This window comes from Haemaphysalis longicornis, unplaced genomic scaffold, assembly GCF_048455015.1.
Source record: "Haemaphysalis longicornis isolate Haplotype H1 unplaced genomic scaffold, Haemaphysalis longicornis Haplotype H1 scaffold_1, whole genome shotgun sequence".
Classification (NCBI taxonomy): Eukaryota; Metazoa; Arthropoda; class Arachnida; order Ixodida; family Ixodidae; genus Haemaphysalis; species Haemaphysalis longicornis.
Genome location: NW_027526203.1, coordinates 241,627,256 through 241,647,033, shown reverse-complemented (window position 1 = coordinate 241,647,033; position 19,778 = coordinate 241,627,256). Strand labels below are relative to the sequence as shown.

Below are 19,778 nucleotides of genomic sequence, written 5' to 3'. Positions count from 1 at the left end.
TGCGCGTGTCCCGCGGGAGACTTCTTCACGCCGGCGTCGACGATTTCGCGCGCGCAGCAGCTAGTGCTGCTTTTAAGTTCTACCGCGTGACGAGCGCGGTAGTGGGAGGAACCTGACGACTTGCCCCAGCCAGCTGGCGCCGCCGGAGATGTTTAGGCTTACCACGGTGGCGGATATTTGATTGGCGCTTTCCCTAGCGGCGCGGATAATGCTTTATAGTGTCGTTTTTTACCACATTATCAGCTCCTTTCCTGCACAAACGTCTTCATTTGTGCCTTCACTGATATCTTAAAGAGCGGTTAAAAGCAGTCGCGCACCTCTTCGCGGCTGGTGATGCCGCCATGTTGCCGCCGCCGATCGCGTAGCGCGCAGCATGCAAGTGGAATTTGCGGCAGCGTCAGCGCGGCGCATTTTCGCGAGCAGAAAACGTCCCATGCGGTTCACACTTTAGACCATAACCATGGTCGGGGGTCTACGAGGTGGGGACAGCTTTGTCCCCACCTCGTAGATCCCTGACTTCTCGTTTCTCTTGCCGTTAATAGCGGTAGACAGTTCGACTTCGATTCTAAATCGACCCCCCAACATTGGTTGTCAAATTTGAAAAAAAAAAAAAAAAAAAAGGGTCGACCTACAATCATGTAAATACGGTATATGAATATAACGCCAAAGGTCTATTCTGCCAGGCTATGCTATTTTTATTCATTTCAAAGACTTTTGCAATGCATGAAAGAGGAACAGTTTATATCAACAATTCGTATAGAATTCTCATCTTCACAGATTTTTGCAAATAGGTGAGCAATGTCAGAGTAATAAAAATAGCATCACCTGCTAGATCAATTTAATACGAATGCAATGGTGCCAGTCTTGTCATCCTAGCCCAAGAGCAACATTACAAAACCCCCCGAAAGGCACAGCATGGTCTTGCAAAAAAAGAAACTAAGAAGAATGCATTTGAAGTTTCAGATGATGGTAACTTTTGCTACAGTATAGCTACAACAATATAATTAGCATCACTTTGTAGCTCTGTTCTTCACGAAGAAAAGCACACCAAGTATGTGACTAACACAATGATAACTCTGGAAAGACTGACGTAAATTCATAGGAATACTATACAAATTGTGAAGGAAAATTAAATTTCATACTTTTAACCTTCAGAAACTGCATATCCTCTCTCTCCTTTTCTCTCTGTGACCTCACAAAATAAACTGCAGAGCTGCAGGTGGGCTTCAATTAGGCGATCAATGCCAGAGTAATACAAACAGCATCACCTGCTAGGTCTATTGGTTGCAAATGAAATGACACCAGTCTTATCCTAGTTGAAAAGCCACATAATGAAACACTCCGTAAGGCAGCGCATGACGTCGCAAAATAAGATAGAGAAAAATGCATCTTTAATTTCTCACTTTTGCTACAGCATAGCCAAATATAAAAAGTGCCGTGTCACACTGTTTCTCATAATAAAAAACCAAGTATGCGACTACACCACAAAAATAACCTGGAAAGCTCCGTGCAAGTAATGAAAAACCTTTGTAAACAGCACTGGAAAACTACTTTTTGCTGAACTTCACAAACTGTGCTTTTTATTAGTTTGCATAGACGTTGAAGAAAGTGCAAAGTAGGAAGTACAAACAATGTGCTGCAGACTTTTTTTTTTCACAAGACCAAAGCACAACAGCTAACTAAATCTGGAGGTTTTTACGCGGCGCTTCTCGGACCAGATTCATATATGACAGGCGATCTCGGCACCGCCGTCTACTCAGTCGTTTTTTCGTACGCTTGCAGCACGTAATTCATTGAGGTAAAGGTCTCCAAGCATTGCAGCATGAGACAAAAAGACATTGCGACAGAACCACAGTCACTATCACCAGAGAAAACACACCCCAATCGAAAATACTGCGGCGGCCAACGCGCGCCTGCAAAAGCAAAACAAAACAAAAAAAATGGCAGCTCAACTGCGCCGGCCAATTGGGGGGCTTGACTCGAGTGTGCGTTCTCCTGCCAATCAGCTGCTTGTAAATGACCTTCGTGAAATCGGCGGTAACACTCGTTCTCACGCAACGCCATGTTGAGATAGCGCAAAGTACGCACAAAGAAATCAGCTAAAAACTAAGCCCAAGATGGCCACCGCCGGCAGTTGTTTCTAGTGTGGCACAAGTGCAAGCTTTTTAGCCCTGTATTCAGCATTTTGTGGCTCCCGCTGCATTTTCAAAGTCGATTTTGAGATTCTTCCTGATCAAATCCAGCGGTGAAACTTTTAGAGTAGGTTCATAAAGGTATAAGACTCTAAAGATTTTTTTGTGCTATACGTACTGGTTAGGCACACATTGCAGTGACATGAAATGCAGATTATTCCACTCGCTTTCCAACGACACCAGTTTTAATAATGTTTTCGTAAATAATGATTGCAAAAAAAATTATCGAATTCGAAATTTTTGTCCACGCGTCGAAGAAAATAAGAAAAAAGTAAGTTGTGTATAATAAACCAACAGTATTAGAAAAAATTTAGAATATAGATTTTGTAGGTAGACATTTCAAAAACACGTCTTAGAAAAAAAATTGAGTTGCGCAGTACGATTTGTCAGATATAAAAGAAAATGCTAGCCCGCGTGGTGCCCGTGCCATGTGGTGAAGCCCAACCACTATTTCAAATTTTGCTATTTTGGATGGCTCTTTAGAAGAAATCTGGTGGTTTGACATTAATAAAGGCCCCAACTAGCCGCCACGTGATGTAAAGACACCTTGTCAATGATTATGACCGACACAATATTGAAGGCAAGCAAGCGATGTGAAAAAATCCGCTTGGAGTTGAAAACCAAACTCTTTGGCGGATGCTTGTTGACATTCTGATAATCACTTATCAGTCAGAACTTTCATTTGCGGTTTATTATCATGTTCTAACTAACTATGGTACCCATGCTTGCAGGAATAAGGTAGGATGCGCTAGAATCATGCCCAGCAAGCTTTCACCAAGCCGCCGTGGGGCTGTGAAGCGAGTTCAGCACTACGAGCCTACTACATTGCAGCGCCACCTAGCAACTTCGAAAAGAAACAAATACAAGGCTGTTGGAGACTTTGTCAGAATAGAGAGTACTACTAAAAAGCGATACTAGACCTCCGGAAATACACTCGCATGAAACCGAAACTGGCCGGTGAACAGCTGGTGGTGTTCAAGGCTAATTGGAAGCGTTCTCCTCGTCTGAACTGGTACCAGACGACTTGCTGTTATCGTTTGACTTTCAACGGAAGCTCTTATCGCAGAAGCAAGGCGTAGATAATGTGAAAGCGCGAGCGGCATGCTTGTTTTGAGGAGCAGTAGCGGGCAACGGAGGCGCCATGGCAAATGAGCTTGTAGTTGGGTAACTGCGTAGTAGCGCCAAATATGAATTTCGCAATGCAAAAACGAAACCGAAACTACTGGAAACTGGTTGAAAATGCCAATGCGGGGGACCATCAGAAATAAGCTTTGGAAGGATAAAGCTACCCTTCGTCCGAACCAAAGATGATTAGTGAATAGCTGGTGCCATTTTCAAAAATTATCACCTCTCATCGCTGTCGGATCACAAAGCTGACAGCATTATTTGGTATTTGACTAGCCAGGAGCCTTTTCACAAAAAAAATATTATGGTAATGCAGCCTAACCACGATCTGCATCCTTTTTTCTGAAGTGCAGCAGACACGCCCCCTTCCTCAAAAACACATGCACCTCAGCTCGCAAAAAACGCCGTCAAAAATCTCAATGTCCCCGGAGCGGGAAAACTTAAACTGATTCTAAAAGGGCAGTGCCTAGACTAACCACTGGCCGCATTAGGTGTACGAGAAACGACTACAACATGTCGAAATAGGAAATATAAATCATCGATCACCGGTGATCGATTTGAATAGGCGTGGTAACGAAAGAGTTAACTACGTCCCCCCACCAGGTGACTTTGTTCAACTATCATTAAAGCTCAATACTAGGGGTGTCTAAAAAATGATTTTTGGGCTAAAAGCCAATACGAAGTGGATATAAGTTGGCTCGAATATTTTCGAACTAAAATGAACATTTATTGATTCCCAATAAAGAACAAATTTACAATTTCTCAAGTACAATGAGGTACCTAGCCTGGAAAAAAAGGCCTACTTAAAAAGGTGTTGCAAAAATTGCTCTATGGCATAAAGCTATTCCGCTGTTACAGAAGCTATTCTGCTGCTGGCATAAAGCTATTCCGCTGTTACAGAAGCTATTCTGCTGCTTTTAGCTTTACTAATACAGTCTACGCTCGTTACAGCGGATCCGGCAACAACAGACTTTCGGTTACAACAGACCATTTCTGTTGGTTTGTCTGGTACCCATGCATTTTAAATGGAGTCCACTCCGCTCACAACGGACCCGGCTAGAGCAGACTGTCGGCTACAACAGACTAAATTTTAGGCGAAAATTGTTTCGACTGAACGTTTATTGCGGACTTCCGCGGGGCCGGCGCCCGGCGTGCTTTTTCGTTTATTTTGGCAAGAAAACTATTATGTCTGGCAACATTGCTGGCAGCCGGGTCGTGGCGCAGCCAAGCCAAGCCAGTGGCTTTTTTTTTTTTGTGCGACCAGCGGCATGAGCGGCAGGGTGGCTGATTTCACTGTCGGATAAATTAAGCGTAATTAATGCTGTTGAACACGAGGAAAAACAGGCTGACATCGCCAGAAGTACAGGCCTGTCTAAGCACAGTGTCCGCTGTACCGTCAAGAACAAGGCCGCTGCCGATAAGCGCGACTCCGGTGAGATTGAAAACAGGGCAATCGAATACTCGAAGTGGTGCACTCGGAGGCGAGTCTGCCCTCGTCAGTTTTTTTATGTAATAAAAAAGTCGGGTTCAGTGAAGTTCGGCTTTTATTATTCCCACGCATGCATCGTTCCCGTTCCGTTCGGTGAAAAAGGTAAGAAATGCCTCAAGTAGGGGTTGTTCCCCATCCATTGTGTGCAATCTGCCGGTAACCGTGCGCAGTCCAACTGGTCTAACTTTGGATTTTACAGCTGACCGTCATCAGATTATTTCATTACAACTGTTTCAATGACCAGAATAAAATCGCTAAAAATGTGGAATCTGCCTTGAGGGAACGTCAGGCAGCGATCCGATTTGTTTGACGAACGGTTTCTGGAAAACCTGCCTCGTCGTGAGGGGATTTAAAAGAGCCTAGCTAATGCTGATGGGCACGACTGATGTTTTATAGCTGGTTTATAATTGCGCCTAGTTATATTCTTGCGTTATTTGCTCAGCTCATCTTGCGTCTTTACACGCTTGACCACATGCGCTAGGCCTTTTCGAAGTGCCGGTGCTAAGTTTTGTTATCGGTGTTTACGCGATTCTTTGCCCTCGCGCGAACACTGTGCAGAGCTGCTGCAGGCGTGTAGAAAGAACAAAGTGTATGTACTATGCATGCAATATCGGTCAAAGTACCCACTGTAGAGCTCATAGCCCCCCCCCCCCCCCCCCCCCCCCCGTCGGATACTGCATACTTCGGCTACAGCGGACGTTTTTTTCCGGATTCAGAGTGTCCGTTGTAACGGGCGTAGACTGTAATATCGTTCATATGGGGGCAACTTTGACCTCTTGTGCCGACCTCAAGCTGCAATTATCACTGTTCTCATTAAAAAACAGCGAACGGAAGACCTTCATGTCAGTTCCAGGAAAGAAACCTGGCACAAGGTATGAAAAATTTGCCTGGTTTTTAAACCCCCACCAGCATGCCTTCATGATATGGCAATATGATCCCCACTTTGAACTTGCCCACGGGTCCAGTTCTGCAAAGGGCATTTTATGCTTAAAATAAACTTGCAAAAAACAACGGGGAATAACCCTCCGGCAAGTGCATAATAACAATTTGCACAGTCGCAAACCAAGAATGCCACTGCCTGAATGCCTTCTCGTCAAGAAAGGTTTAGCTGGGTGTCTAGGAGCGTGGAGCTAGGCAAGCTCATTTTTCCTACGTCCTATATCGAAAGGAAAAAAAAAAAAAAGCAACATCAGAAGTTAAAAAATTGATCGGGGGACTCCAGGTTTACGTCAGTACCCAGCAAGGCTTTCTTAACCTAGAGTGTGAGGGGGAGCAGGGTTCGTACAGGCTTTAAAAGCAAAAATTCAAGGGTTTTCAAGCACTTTCAAGGACCAGAAAACAAATTTTCAAGGTCCCCATCTAATGTTTAATCTGGGATTATTTATAACTTCTTCAACACAATGCAAAATTTCTTTATTGCACAATGCCTCAGCACATTAGTGCACATTTAGATGAGCGCTAACGGGTCCGTAAATGCTCTTCCAGCTTTATTCTTATTTCATGGTTGTTATTTAGAGATTTTTCTTTTTTCTTGGCGTCTTGGGCTGCTTGATTTCAAAACTTCGTTAATGTTGCCTGCATCGTTTGCTTTGTTAGCATGAGTACCAGCTGAAATTAAATCAGCAAGTGTTGCTGCAAGGCAGGACGAACTATGTACACGTCTACCATTTGCACGTACAAGCAAACGCAGATGGAGTGTGTGAGGCACAGCAAACATGCAATGGGCGTACGTCCACAGACTAGATGGAAGGTGCTAGAGAACAGAAGCCAGCTTTCACTGAATTGTACCGTGACATGGATTGGATTGAGAAGTGCCTGCTCCCAGTGTTGCCTCGTAATAATAAAAATCCACCGAACTTATAATTTCATGCAATGCACTGAAACTTGATTGTTACAATGTTTCTTTACATTTGTTAGCACTTTACATTTGTTGGCAGAATCCACGACAAACACTTTAAATTCTTGTGAAAAGACAGGGCCATTGATTCTCTTCAGAAAAATTAGCAGTGGCTTAGCTTGGCAATGCCAGGATATACGTAGCGTGAGCTAAGGTTCAACTGGTTATTCTTGGGTTTCCTGGTTGTATAGGATTGGCTTATTATCATGCTTACTGCTGCTAAAACGATTTGTAATCCAATCTAATCTAATTCAATCCAGTCCAGTCTAGTCCAGTCCAGTCCAGTCACTGCTCCTCGAGCATGCGCAGCACGGCTCTCCAGGAACCACGCAAAACGGCTATCACGCGGCTCCGGCGCAGTGTCAGACTTGGCTGCTGTGCAACGGAGGCGCAGAGCTAAGCACGAGCCGGCGCCAGTGCGTTTGCCGCGGCTATAACGTCAGTCCTCTTGAATGCGCAGACCGGCGAATCTGTAGACCAAATTCTCTACACACGCGTACTCCAATTGGATTGGATTCCAATCCAACACAATCCAATCAAATCAAATCCAAGCCAAGCCAATCCAATCCGATCCAATCCTGTGCTCCTCGCACTTGCGCAGAACGGCCCTTCACGGCACACGCGAAACCGCTAAACCTCGGGCAGTGTAGCTTACGCTACAAAATTCAAGGGTATTCAAGGACCATTTAAAAATCCCAGGACTTTCCAGGCCTTGAAATTGACACTCGTATATTCAAGGGTTTTCAAGGTTTTCAAGGACCTGTGCGAACCCTGGGGAGAGTGAGGGCGACCGCATTATCAGAATGCCATCTTGCCAAGATTTCAAAAGAAGCAGAATTGTGGAGCTGGCAGAGATCAGGGATGCTCTAAAGCCCCTCTATTCTGCCCTCTCACCAGTGCATTATGGGAAGCCTGTCCCCACTAGCAGAGAACGGCGGTGCACGCTTGCGGCAGTCGATCACAAGGGCCCAAAGTGGGATACATACAATGCTCAACTAGTTCAAACTCAAAGAATGAAGCTTTTTTAGAGCGGCATTACAAGTCTTCAACAAAAGTTCAGCATGTATCTGATTAAACAACTGTCCCTTTGCATTTTGGAACTTCGAAATACTCAAAACATTCAAAGTTTTCGAATAGAGCCATCCGATTCGAGGCCAAATCAAAGGTCACGTTATTCGCTACAACATTCAAACGTTTCGTATATTCGTACAATCCTGCCCAATAAGTCACAAAAATACACGCGCAATTACGAAGGCTCACCGTCAACATGGAGACAAGGATACGCTTGAAGTCGCCAGATGTTTCACTTGTCACGGCCGACTCAAGGTCCTTGCCATACTCTGCAAAACAAGGCAAAGCAGAGATGTGTTGATGTACAGACATTTAAAAAACAACTAAGAATTGCTGACAACACAGGACTCCAGCCATGCCGCAAACAGTCATCCGCCTGGTACCACTCATAAAATGGCCATCATCCCCATCATGCTCCACAAGGACTAGCTGGGCCTGTACACAGCGAAAAAAGGGCTTTTCTTTTATTCCACACAGGTTAGCCCATCACTTCTGCTTAGTAGTAGTTACTTCAGCACCAACGGGCAGCTGGCAAAAAATTCAAAGGAAAAAAAAAAAAAAGCACTATCGTCCCCCCAACTGTTGGAAATCTGGTGCACAGCATTTCGAAATGGCATCATCTGGTTAGACGTGTTGCTGCCTCTTCGCAAATATTTTGCCAGGCTTTCAAGATGAATTGCTTGCCAATGTTACGCCAGGCTTGAATGAGATGAATTAAACAAACCATTCGAGCAGTGCAATGAAACTGGGCATCCCAGTAGGAGCTCGCAGTTGTTTGGACATCATAAAAGGGAAACAGTTGCAAAAAGACACCTAATACCTCATTCATGGGTCATATGTTCCTGACAATTGCCCTAATTTTTCCAAGCACCTAACTTTCCTCTGACATTTCCCTGTAGCCAGCCACACTGGCATTACACTGTATTAAATTTTCATCACGAGGGCAACCATAAAGCAGGTGAATGGATAGCAAGTTACTGGGGTTTCGGGGCTGTGGAATTTTGCAAACACAAGTCGCACAACTTGGCTAGCTGAAAGCTACACCGAGTGCACAATATCATTTGCGAGGTCAGAGCATGATGACACCAGCACTCATTACCCTAACCACAATGTCGCACTACTGTGGCAAGCATAAAATGTATGAATGTCCACGACAACCTGCATGGAGTCTGTGCAACCTGGGTACAGGAAAGTGTTTTTGGACCTCTCCAAATGGAGATGAATAAATGAAAGACATTTCGAAAGTAACTGAACCCCTTTACGTATTCCAAGCAAAGAAACATAGAAATCTCAACTGATTGATTGATTGTAGGGTTTAAAGCGCCGACGCAACGCAGGCGATGAGGCGCGCAGTAGTGGAGGGCTCCGGATTAATTTCGACCACCTGGGGATCTTTAACAAGTGCCAAAATCTCGAACACACGGGCGTTTTGCTTTTCGCCTCCATCACAAAAGCGGCGGTCGCGGCCGGGAACCAAACCCGTGACTTCATGCTCAGCAGCACAATGCCTTAGCCACTGAGCCACCGCAGCAGGTATAGAAATATCAACTGCCAGAGAGCATCTGGTACTTTTATCGGTGGCAAGGTAATATCACCGGCAAGTGACGAGCACCTGCTGAAGTCGTGGATGGCTTGCGGCTGTTCTCAAGTGCTGTGCCCTCATGGATCTCATGTTTCTCGCGTCCCAAATCCGCAAGACAACTTGAAGGGATTAGTCTTCAGCTACACAACCAATGGCATCCATCCTCGTTAGTGACAAGCTTTAGGCCTTCATTGACACACGTGCCCAAAAGTAATTAATTCAAGAATCAATCAAATTTCAATTAAAACCAAGAACTGCACAAGCTGATAATTTTTATGGAGGCTGCAAAGTCCTGTAAATGTTCAGTGAAAACAGTGCGCACATAAAACACCAGCTACTTTAAAAATTTGTCGGAAAAAAAAAAAAAAAAGACCCTACAGGGAAGTGATTTCACACTACACAGTAATAAAACAAGAAACTATTTTCGAACCCCATAAAAACAGTAGCAGTCATCCGTGTGAGCGCCGCCATGAACCAAAACGCCCCCTCAAAGTCCCTACAACCCTTGCCAAATGGCAGCCTCCACGCATACGCATCCACACTAAACACCATTACCCGCAACACCCCACAATGACTCGCAAAATGTTTCCAGGAAACGCTTCCGGTTTGCGGGAGGCAAAGCCAACACCTGGGAGTGGGACCCTGAAGTGTAGACACTGGGGAGAAAACAGGCTGCCCCTTACTCTGCTTGTAGATTTGCTTGATGGCAGCAATCTCGGCGTTGGTACGGGTGCAGAGGACTTCAATCAGGCAGTCCTCATCAGTTCCAGCACCCTTCATGGCAGCCTTCAGCTCGGACGCCAGGAATTCGTACAGCGGTGTCATCAGCCCCACAATGACATCCTCAAACTTGCCGGACAGCTCAGACTTGAGATCCTTTACAAGGTCCTGCAGGGGACAAAAGAAGCAGTACACCTCATCCCATCAGAAAGTGCAAGCCACACATGTTAATAGACCTTCTCAAACAGCAAGAGAAACCATCGCTCTCAGAACACTGCAAAGTGAAACGTCTCTTCTTCGTACAAGGTGCATGCTTGCGCAAAATTAACATTGATTTTTTTGCATAAAGTGAACATTATGCAAATAAGCACTGCATTACAAAAGTTACCAATTTTAAAGAAACGTGTAGCTTTCGGCATCCTATGGCAGGGAACACTCCTCTAGGTAACCTCCAATACAGGTGTTAACTACTCACCATAAAGCTACTTTAAAAACTGCTGGTACCTTTGGCTAGGAAACACCGGAGTTTTTGATGCACCTTCAAACCAACAACGTATATAGGCGGAAAATGCAATCAAGAAATTGAGAAAATTGAGCATGTCCCAACCAAGGGTATCTATCGTGGGAATAGGATTTGCATCTATGCCAACGCAAATTTAGTGCAAGAATCGCAACATCAACTTTGCCTCAGTACTGGAAAAACGGAGAACTATCCGCAATTAATATAAACAGAAACAGCTCATTTAATATGAGGAAAAATACGGACTTTTTCTGTGATGCTTGCCAAGTGCTAATTGCTCACCACGCCAATACATCTATTTTTAAAGCTCCAAGACACGTGTACCTTTAAAACAAATCCTTTGAACCAACCGAAAAATTGAAACATTGAGAAAGGTGGCCACCTCATTTATATTCACGTTGTCTACATCATTTGGTTAGTTGAGATTTAGCATGGCTGGCCAAGTGGATGTTCTGTCAAAGTGAACAAGGCATTTAATGCCCATGACACACTAGCTATGAAAACTTCTTTTGCACTTTAAAGTGACACAAGGCTAACTTTTGCAAAAGTATTTTGCACTTACTGCCATTTTAAATTTAGCCAATCAAAGAATTTTCATGCACCTTCTTTTTTATGCACTGCAGAACAATATTAGCCTAACAGTTTCTGGGGAAAGAAATATAAATTAGGTTTTTTTTTGTATTTAGGGAATGAGTCAATTGAAAGTAGGCACCCTTGACCTTGCAGACTACTGACCTACTATTTCAAGGTGTGTGCTCAATAGCGGAGTTATCTCTGCCGCAGAGCCAACAAAGATAAGAGGTAGCTGCCCTTTGCTGTAACAATTCAATGTTCCCCACGAGCCTAGATGCTATCAAGTGCAGACAAACGCCCCAAGTCCCGATTCTGAGCAGACAATAGCTCATTCCTGCTTACACAGAGGGCATGCCCGACAGTGGAGACGCCCTGCATTACGATAACAAATGGACGCACTGCCCGCATTTTTGTGCTGATTTTGCGGTGACCATGCGCAATGGCAGGGACATGCGTGGCAACGTTCAGAAATACCATGCTCCTATTTCATAACTACATAGATAATTGCTGCAGTTAAATCTTAGGACATAAGCGTAACAAAAACCGAAATTAATAACATGCACCCAGAAAAGAAAATAGCATAACTGGCACAAACGAGCCAGATTCTGGCACACTTTACCCTTAAGTGTTTTTAGTGGCGAAGCCCCGTAGGGGCTCTGGGTGTTGGCATCTCCTAACATTGTCTCGTGTAGTCACAGTACTAAAACACCGAGACACTCGTTTTCCAACACCTCGCATAGAATGTAACGCGTACTAAAAGAACCCGCCGGGACACTCAATTTTTAATGCCCCGCGCTAGAACGCTTCGTGCTTCAGACACGCGACACTTTTACAGCAAAGCTGTATACCTCACCCCCAACGGTTTCATCTCCGCAGGCAAAAATGTACACTGCATGCTTCGCCTCTCCCCAGGTTTCACGTTAGTAGAGATGGCCCGGGATTTTTTTTTTTTTTTCCCCACACAAGTTGCATGCAGCTTTCAGCTAATGCCAAACCCCATCAGTAACCAACCTCTCCCAGATTCCCAGACACTGGAAAACAATAACATTAAGTAACCGACCTTCCCATCAGGTGCGATGATAACTTCGTTAGAATTTCCAAAATTTGCACAAATACCCACTGCAATGACACGTCATGCTGCACTGTTCAATTTCCGGCCATTTATAGTGGAATGTTCCAACAAAAATTTAATTCCCACAAACAATACTGTGACCTCATGCGACTTCAATTAGCCAAAAACACTACAAAAAAAAAAAAAAAAAAAAAAAAAGCTTAGGAGATTTGGCTTGCTTTAATTGAAAAAGGGAAGGTGAAAGACAGAAGCTGTATAGCATTAGCCAGCCAAAGCACAAAATCCCGTAATGTGCTGCGCATCTCCGGCCCGGACAACAAATCACGGCGCAGCCAGCTACGCGTGACTGCCCGTACGCGTGCATCCCCCCTAGCTGCAGTGCACACTTTGCCCAAGATGACACGCCCCGCCAGGCACGCAAGACAAGATGGGCACAAGCCGCAATGAGCCTCCGCAGCAGCAGCAGCATCCATCAACCGTGGCCGCAGACAATGGAAGCCCGACTCACCCGTCCAAACAACTGCTTGTACGTTGTCATGATCACCTGCCGCTGGTCGCTTGTCCGTTTTGCGAGAATATCAATGATGGCAGCCTCATCGGTGCCTGCGAGCACAAACAAAGAGGAAATTTTTGTTTTGGGTCAAACGCCAGCTGCAGTAGCCAAAACGGGAGGCTGAAAAAAACAGCTGCACAGCTGGACATTCAAACCACACCCCAAGGCCTGCCTTCATTGTAGGAGTAAAACTTTGTAAACATTCATCGAGCAGCTGGAAAGTTTTTATGGGCTTGGAATTACAGGGACCTCGTGCACTTGCTAGTGCACATGCAGGGCTGTAATTTTATAGTCGGGAACACGTAAAGAATTCCTATAGTTAAACTACAGAAAATAAATTTAATCTTGCACCAAAAGTAGTGAAACCTGAAAGGTAGCAACGTTCCAACGTTCAACGCCTGAACTTGCCATTACAACCGTAGGCGCATCACATCATCTAAACCATGGTTTCTCAAAGTGGGTTCCGCGGAACCTAGGGCTTCCGCAGGCCCCTCCTTAGGGTTCCGCGAGCCACTGATAAATTTTCCCTGGTTCCGCAGTCGCAAGGTCTTATATGGTGAACTTGAGGTGCGATCGATCTAAGGAACCTCCATTACTCACGCCCGAGTGTCAGTAAGCACATCTCGGCGCATAACAGAAACGCGCGAGCTGCGCAATAAACCTCGCCAGCAGCTTGTAGCCAGCCACACTCCGAAATCGGGCCACGTGGTTAAACTATTGCACTTGAATCTCGGCCTTATATTACCCCCATGCGCATTTCTGCTGTTTGGAGATAGGTGCCGCTAGCGTACGCATTCGCGTAAAGTCGACGGGGGAAAAAACGATACCCGTGCTTGCTTTTGAATTTATTGCACGTTAATGTAGCATGAACGGAATAAAAAACGGCGGGAGGGGGTTCCTTGGCACTTAACGGAACTTAGCAGGGTTCCCTGGGACCAACACGCTTGAGAACCCCTTATCTAAACCATTTTAGACAGATTGACTTTACTGAAGAGCACGAAGAAAAAAAAAAAAAAACACGAAATTGTTTTGGATTGTTGCAATTACTTTTTAGTTTGAAATGTTTTCCCGCTGAACAACCGTTGTCTGTGCGTTTCAGCACAGGTGACACCAGCTACTTCCCTACTAGTGTTCCAATGCTTTTCAAAATAGCACGCTCCTTCAGATCTATAATTATACAAGATCACATTCCATCATCTATTTATTTTAATATATTAATATCAGTGACAGTGGCCTGGTTATTTATTATTAGATAAATGCTACTTTCGATCTCGACTAGAGCAGCCTTGTTTTTTGAATGGACTGGTATAGCTCTCTAGTAGCAAAATATTAAGACGCATTATGCAGACAAGCTCTAAAGCATTTCACACTAAAATGTATTAGCTTTAGTAACGTTTTCACATTGTTTTTTTTTTTTTAATTTTCATGAGCAAACACAAACAGGTGGCATTGTGGTTTAGTAGCACGGTTGCCAGTGCTGACCGTGGTGGCCAAGCAGACTACATACCTTGGCGGGAGGAAAAAAGTTTAGAAATGTTTCCCGGCATTGCCAGCAAAAACTGCCATTCAGTGCTTGAAGTGATGGCTTTCGTTTGGGCTTGAGAACATATACCAGACAAATTTCAGCCGGCGGACCCTTTAAAGTGACACCTTTAAACACAAGAATTCTGTAAGAAGCTAGAAATTGTGCCTACCTAGCATGTCCCTTCTCCCTTTGCTCTTATGTTTGCTTACTATGACATTACAGGTTCCTGGATGTGCTGGCAAGCACACAGAACACATGAAAGGGCAGAGCCTACAATATGATAAAAGAAAAAGACAAGGCAAACACAGAGCCGGTCTTTAGGGTCATAAGGAGGTCGTGACACTCCCATTAATTTTGATTACACAGACAATGGGAAAAAACAGTGAAGACTGAGCCATAACACTTCTAGCTAGCGGAAAAGCAGATGCGCATGAGCTTTGCTTCCTCATGGTTTGGCAGCTATTTAAACTATGCCACATGCAAGGCACCACAACGAGCTGTAGTGTATCAACTCCGTGGATGATGGCGAGGGTGCGGAGTACGGGGACTTGACATGACATCCAAGTTGCGCCCCGAGTGACATCCGATTTGCGCCTCGACCGTCATTCGATTTGAGCCGCAAGTTGCACCTTGATTATTCCATAAATGAAACTGCAACTCGCGGCTCAAATCGAATTTCGCTTGATTTTCGCTTGACGGTGGTGTGCGCACGGATGGACGCGGACGGACATTGGGAGGTCCTAGGGTACTCCGCACCGTTACAGGCGAGGAAGTAAGCCGTTTGACTATCGGGAACTAACTCACGATCGTAGCCCAATGGATAAGACGACTGACACTAACTCTGTCTGGTGTACCAGACACAGGCTCGAATCCTGCCAGTGCCTGTGCGATTGTAAATGCTATGTGCACAGACACGGACGGACATTGTGTGGTCCTAAGGTACTCCACACCTAAGATTCTCACGGTACAGAAATTTGATGAAGAGCTCATTTTTGTCAGCTGAAATAAAATATATAGATATGAAATATAGACAAAAAAGCTGGAATACACAATTTTTTATGCCCACTAAGCTAGCCATCAAAACAGGTTGTTACGTTCAAGGGGTCCCATTTCTACAAACGAATGCAAAGCACCGGATGTATTTACCATACTGGCAACAGAACAACCACAGCGAAACTAACAAGAGGGCCCACTGCACTGAAAGGAATACGCAGCCCCTTTACCTAGGACGCACACACTGGCATTTGTAATAAATAGCTACAAAAAGGAACGATAGAGGTGGCCGTATGCCTCCATGATTTTAGACATCAATGGCCCTGCAAAAGCTACTGCAAACCACCCGTCATGAATTGGATCAAAATGAAGATTCTGGATGACTTGTTAGGAACTTATTAAGCAAAATCAAGGGTACGGGAGCAATCAGATGCAAGAATGTCACACACCTATCGATTTCTCAATATGCACACGTTCAAAACAGTTCCTACATGCTTTTATTGAACGATTAGTATAGGCCACAAGAGATCGTTTAAACCACTAAGCCAAGTTTGGGCAGCTGCATGCGCCGAACACCGCACTGAGTTTCAAGCTAGCGTGAGGCAATAGATACCTGTAGGTAATCTCATTAAAAGACCTGCAGGTAATCTTGTTAAAGGGTCTGAACCTCTGAAAACTTATAGGTGCAAGCAAAGTGATTTTACCTCCAAAGGTATATATGACTGGCTTGTAAGAACTGATGGATGTTTTGCAAGAATACTACATCTTTACAAGATTGGGTTACTCCAAGTTTAACATTGCCTGTAACTATTTCCACAACAGTAACAGTAGGATCAGTAAAGTGGAGTTTTCGAACTGTTAGGTCTCCAAAAAAAGAGTACACTGACACCACTCTCACAGCTGGTTAAGTGTTGGCTGAATTGTTTGCAATACCAGGTTTTCCCGCACTGGTTGCAATTGCAGAAATATATATATATATATATATATATATATATGGAAATAGAGAGAGAGAGAGAGAGAGAGAGAGAGAGAGAGAGAGAGAGAGAGAGAGAGAGAGAGAGAGTACATTTAGTCACGTACAATGCCTACAGTGCTTGCCAGCTTTAAAACATGCAGGCGGACAGCCTACAATACCCAACATGCATACCAACTTCGCGGATAAACACCAACAAACTCGCCAGTGCATTTGTTTAGAAGACTGCAAGCTGCGCAAACTGCCTGCTTGAATGCACTGCTCCGATCTTTGGAAGACAAACTTATTTGTAAATAAAGTTTGATATAGCTTTTTGTTGCACCCACGCACACTTCTAGTCTCCAGAAAGAGAAAGGAAACTCCTGCCTGCATAAACACTCCCAAGATCTCCGATATGCACGACGAAACAGTCAAGTCCGTAATTCAGTTGGTGGATAATAGCTGCCACAGGCTGTACATGTAATACAACACAAACTAGAGCTGACTACAGTTAACGAAGTGCCCATTTTGAATGCACATTTTTCCACACAAGAAGGATCAATTTCTGATCAGTAGGAATAGTGGCATACCAAAGCCCTTCATGGCCTTCCTCAGCGCTTGAGCATCGTCCTGGGCATTGAATCCTGGGTAGGGTCTGATGGTGGCCTAAGTAAAGTGAAGAGGGAATACCACAAAAAGGGATTTAACGTAAGTGCGACCATCAAAACAGCCAGGAGGAAGAATTAAAGCAGGAGACTAAAACTCACCATGTTTCTTGCGTTGCCTTGACTCTGCAAGCAGAAATGACACAAGGAAGGTATGAGCGTCAGGTGCACGACACCGTCGTTTTGAAAGTGGGACAGCAGTAGGGGCGGGGCGACACCGGACGACGGAACGACGCGCCGCCGCCGCCGCCACAGGAAATAAAAAGGGGAGGATTCACGTGTGCGCTGACGTCACCAACACGTGACATGAGTCACGTATCCTGCCAAGCAACCGTTTACACTGGCCTCTCATCACCGTGTGTTTGGTAAACGCACCCGACATACCGTTCCTCCGCGCGCCGAAAGTTCGTAAAATAGCAAAAAGAAAGCTCCCCCTTCTAGAAGACATGGCGGATGAAAGCCACGCGAGCGAGCTTCTCCCCTCCCTCAATGGCGGCATAAATGAAGAGATGCCTCAAGAACCGCACGCCGACTGGAGAATCAGCTCTCCCCACAGGGTCCCCACACCGCTAATCACGGCAGCATAACTAACACGCGGTCAACCGTAACGCCGCCATGGAAACACCGCACCAGCCCTCGATCCAGCCCACATGGTTACCGATCCACACCCCGAGGGGCGAGCCGGAGCGAGATCGGTCAGTCGCAATGCGGGCGTTCGCCGACGACGCTCTAAATATCAGTACCACAGAAACCCGCAACCAGCTGAAGACAGCCCGGCTCACCTGAGAGGCGCTGCTGATGCGAATTTTGTTCCAAAAGGCTATCCCGCCGCGGTCAAACAGGAGCAGTCAACGCAAAAAACCTGGCCACACCTACTCCAGCATCAGCAGCGTTACCGACTGGCTTGGCCGCCCGTTGTCAAGGAAGGGGCTGGAGGGAGGAACAGCGCGGGCGCCGCTGGCGCCGCGCACGAAACACGAGCGGAGCGAGGTTTATAAGATGGCGCTGCGGTCGTGTCGCGAACAGAGCAGCGTCAATCTTTGGGCGCGAACCCTGCGGGACTTCGATTGCCGGCGTTGTTCGCCGCATCGTGCAACAGGCCAAACTCCTCGAATAACTGTTATCCGTCATTTAACGAACAGACTACCCGCCTATCTGTCGGTGCCAACCGCACGGGACCTCGGCTGCTGACGCCGTTCGCAATTACGTGCGATGAGAAAAAATACTGGAGTGGCCGTTATCCTGGTTATCCTCTGCCGCTGTACAATTAGAAAGAAATAAAACTCAACAGCGCAATTCTTTTTTGTACCTTCCGTTTCCAGAGCAAGCGGTCTCCCCTTCACGTGATAAAAGAAAATGCTGTTTAGTTCCTCTTTCTAGTAAAGTGGATCCCCAAATCAGATAGTGGCTGACACACCAACTGTAGGTCCCGATTGGTGGGCCAGAACAAACCGGTACCAATCTAAGCGTTATTTTCACTGCGTGGCTGCGCATCAGTTTATTACGCTTTTAGCCAACAATAATACGCTGTAAAGGGTATTTCGGCATATGTTGAATGCAGCGAGCACCGGTATCGCAGAACCAACATGGCGGACCAAATCCGTACTCTGGCAATAAGGTAGGACCCTTCTCCGCTCTCCCACTTTTTCATACGAGGGAAACGGATTACCGCCCCGAGCGCGGCTTCAGGAAAGCGAAGCGCTGAACGCGGTCAAACAGCAAGAAATAAAAGACGAAGTACGGTATACAGAACGCCCTCCAGCGCGGTGTCGCCGAGAACTTGGCGAGCGTCGCGACGCGCTTCCAGATAAATGCGCCGCCGTAAAAATGCATGCCCTCCGCAGCCTGGCAGACCTTGCGCGCTTTGTTTCCTCATTCTCTCCGTCCCCGCTTTTTTTATGCATCCGCAATAGGCGGCAGTTGCGCACTGCCGCCGTGGCGCCGGGATATCGACTTGGGCCGTCCGAAAAGTTGGCCCCTTCCCAAGACGCTTTTCGCTCACTGGGCGCTAAAAATATGTGCATCTGACGACCATTCGAGGGGAACATAAAAAAGAGCGATGCGAGCGTTTTTAGCACGGTCTGGCCACACAACTGCGGGCCCATCAACGGAGGTTACAAAATTACAAAGCGGCCGTAACGGGCTCGGTTCTTCCTATTGCCTTTCGAAATTACTTTGCCAATCTTGCGCCATTAAAATTCAACCATCATCATTATCCAAATTACTTTCCTTTCTTTGGGGGGGGGGGGGGGGGGCGGGGCGTGAGCGCCACGTACTGCCTGCTTACCCTAACAGTACAACAGTGGGAGGAATAAGCAAAACTAACAAACAAAGAAGACAATCAGAAAATAACTTTTCGTCTTCACGTATTTCATGGCCAACATGTACTTCATGCAACACGAATAAGCAAATGGGTAGAACACGTACTCAGGGCTCCAAATGTGCTTAACTTAACTCATTTTTTATCAACAAAAGCCAACAAATGCGAAATTTTAAAAACGTTCGTAACCATGAAACATCCCTAAATCATGACCACTAATCGGTTTTGAAGTACAAAAGCGCTTGAAATTGTCAAAACTGACAGCTTATGCAAATTTGCACGTCAATAAGTTGCAGTGTTCATATGCACCCTTTGAAAATGTTTTAAATATGGGTCACTTCGCGCCTAACGTCCCAGACGATGTGGTGCGCGTGACCATCTCCGATAACACACACACACAAAAATCATGGTCAATAACTTCACAACACTATTCGTTTTCGTGACCGATATTTTTAAGGAAAAAAATTTTTCCCCTCTCACAGAGCAATTTAAATGTCGTAGCTGTGACCAAAACTGGGTTGCGGAAAAA

At 45.5% G+C, this 19,778-nt stretch overlaps 1 protein-coding gene across 3 annotated transcripts in view; it reads right to left on the bottom strand.

Annotated features, from left to right (window-relative positions):
- The window catches only part of LOC144143323 (annexin A4-like), a 43,310-nt gene that overhangs the window by 16,046 nt on the left and 7,486 nt on the right, over nt 1-19,778 (bottom strand). For 2 of the 3 annotated variants that reach the window (XM_077675095.1, XM_077675101.1), the window contains exons 3-7: nt 17,032-17,055; nt 16,855-16,930; nt 12,750-12,844; nt 10,040-10,244; nt 7,964-8,043 (exon numbers count right to left, since the gene is read on the bottom strand). In XM_077675095.1, coding sequence (XP_077531221.1) covers nt 7,964-8,043; nt 10,040-10,244; nt 12,750-12,844; nt 16,855-16,930; nt 17,032-17,055 — 480 coding nt within the window. Of the gene's footprint in view, nt 1-7,963; nt 8,044-10,039; nt 10,245-12,749; nt 12,845-16,854; nt 16,931-17,031; nt 17,056-17,711; nt 17,884-19,778 lie in introns of those variants that run through there. The other variant, XM_077675106.1, reaches the window with a different exon arrangement.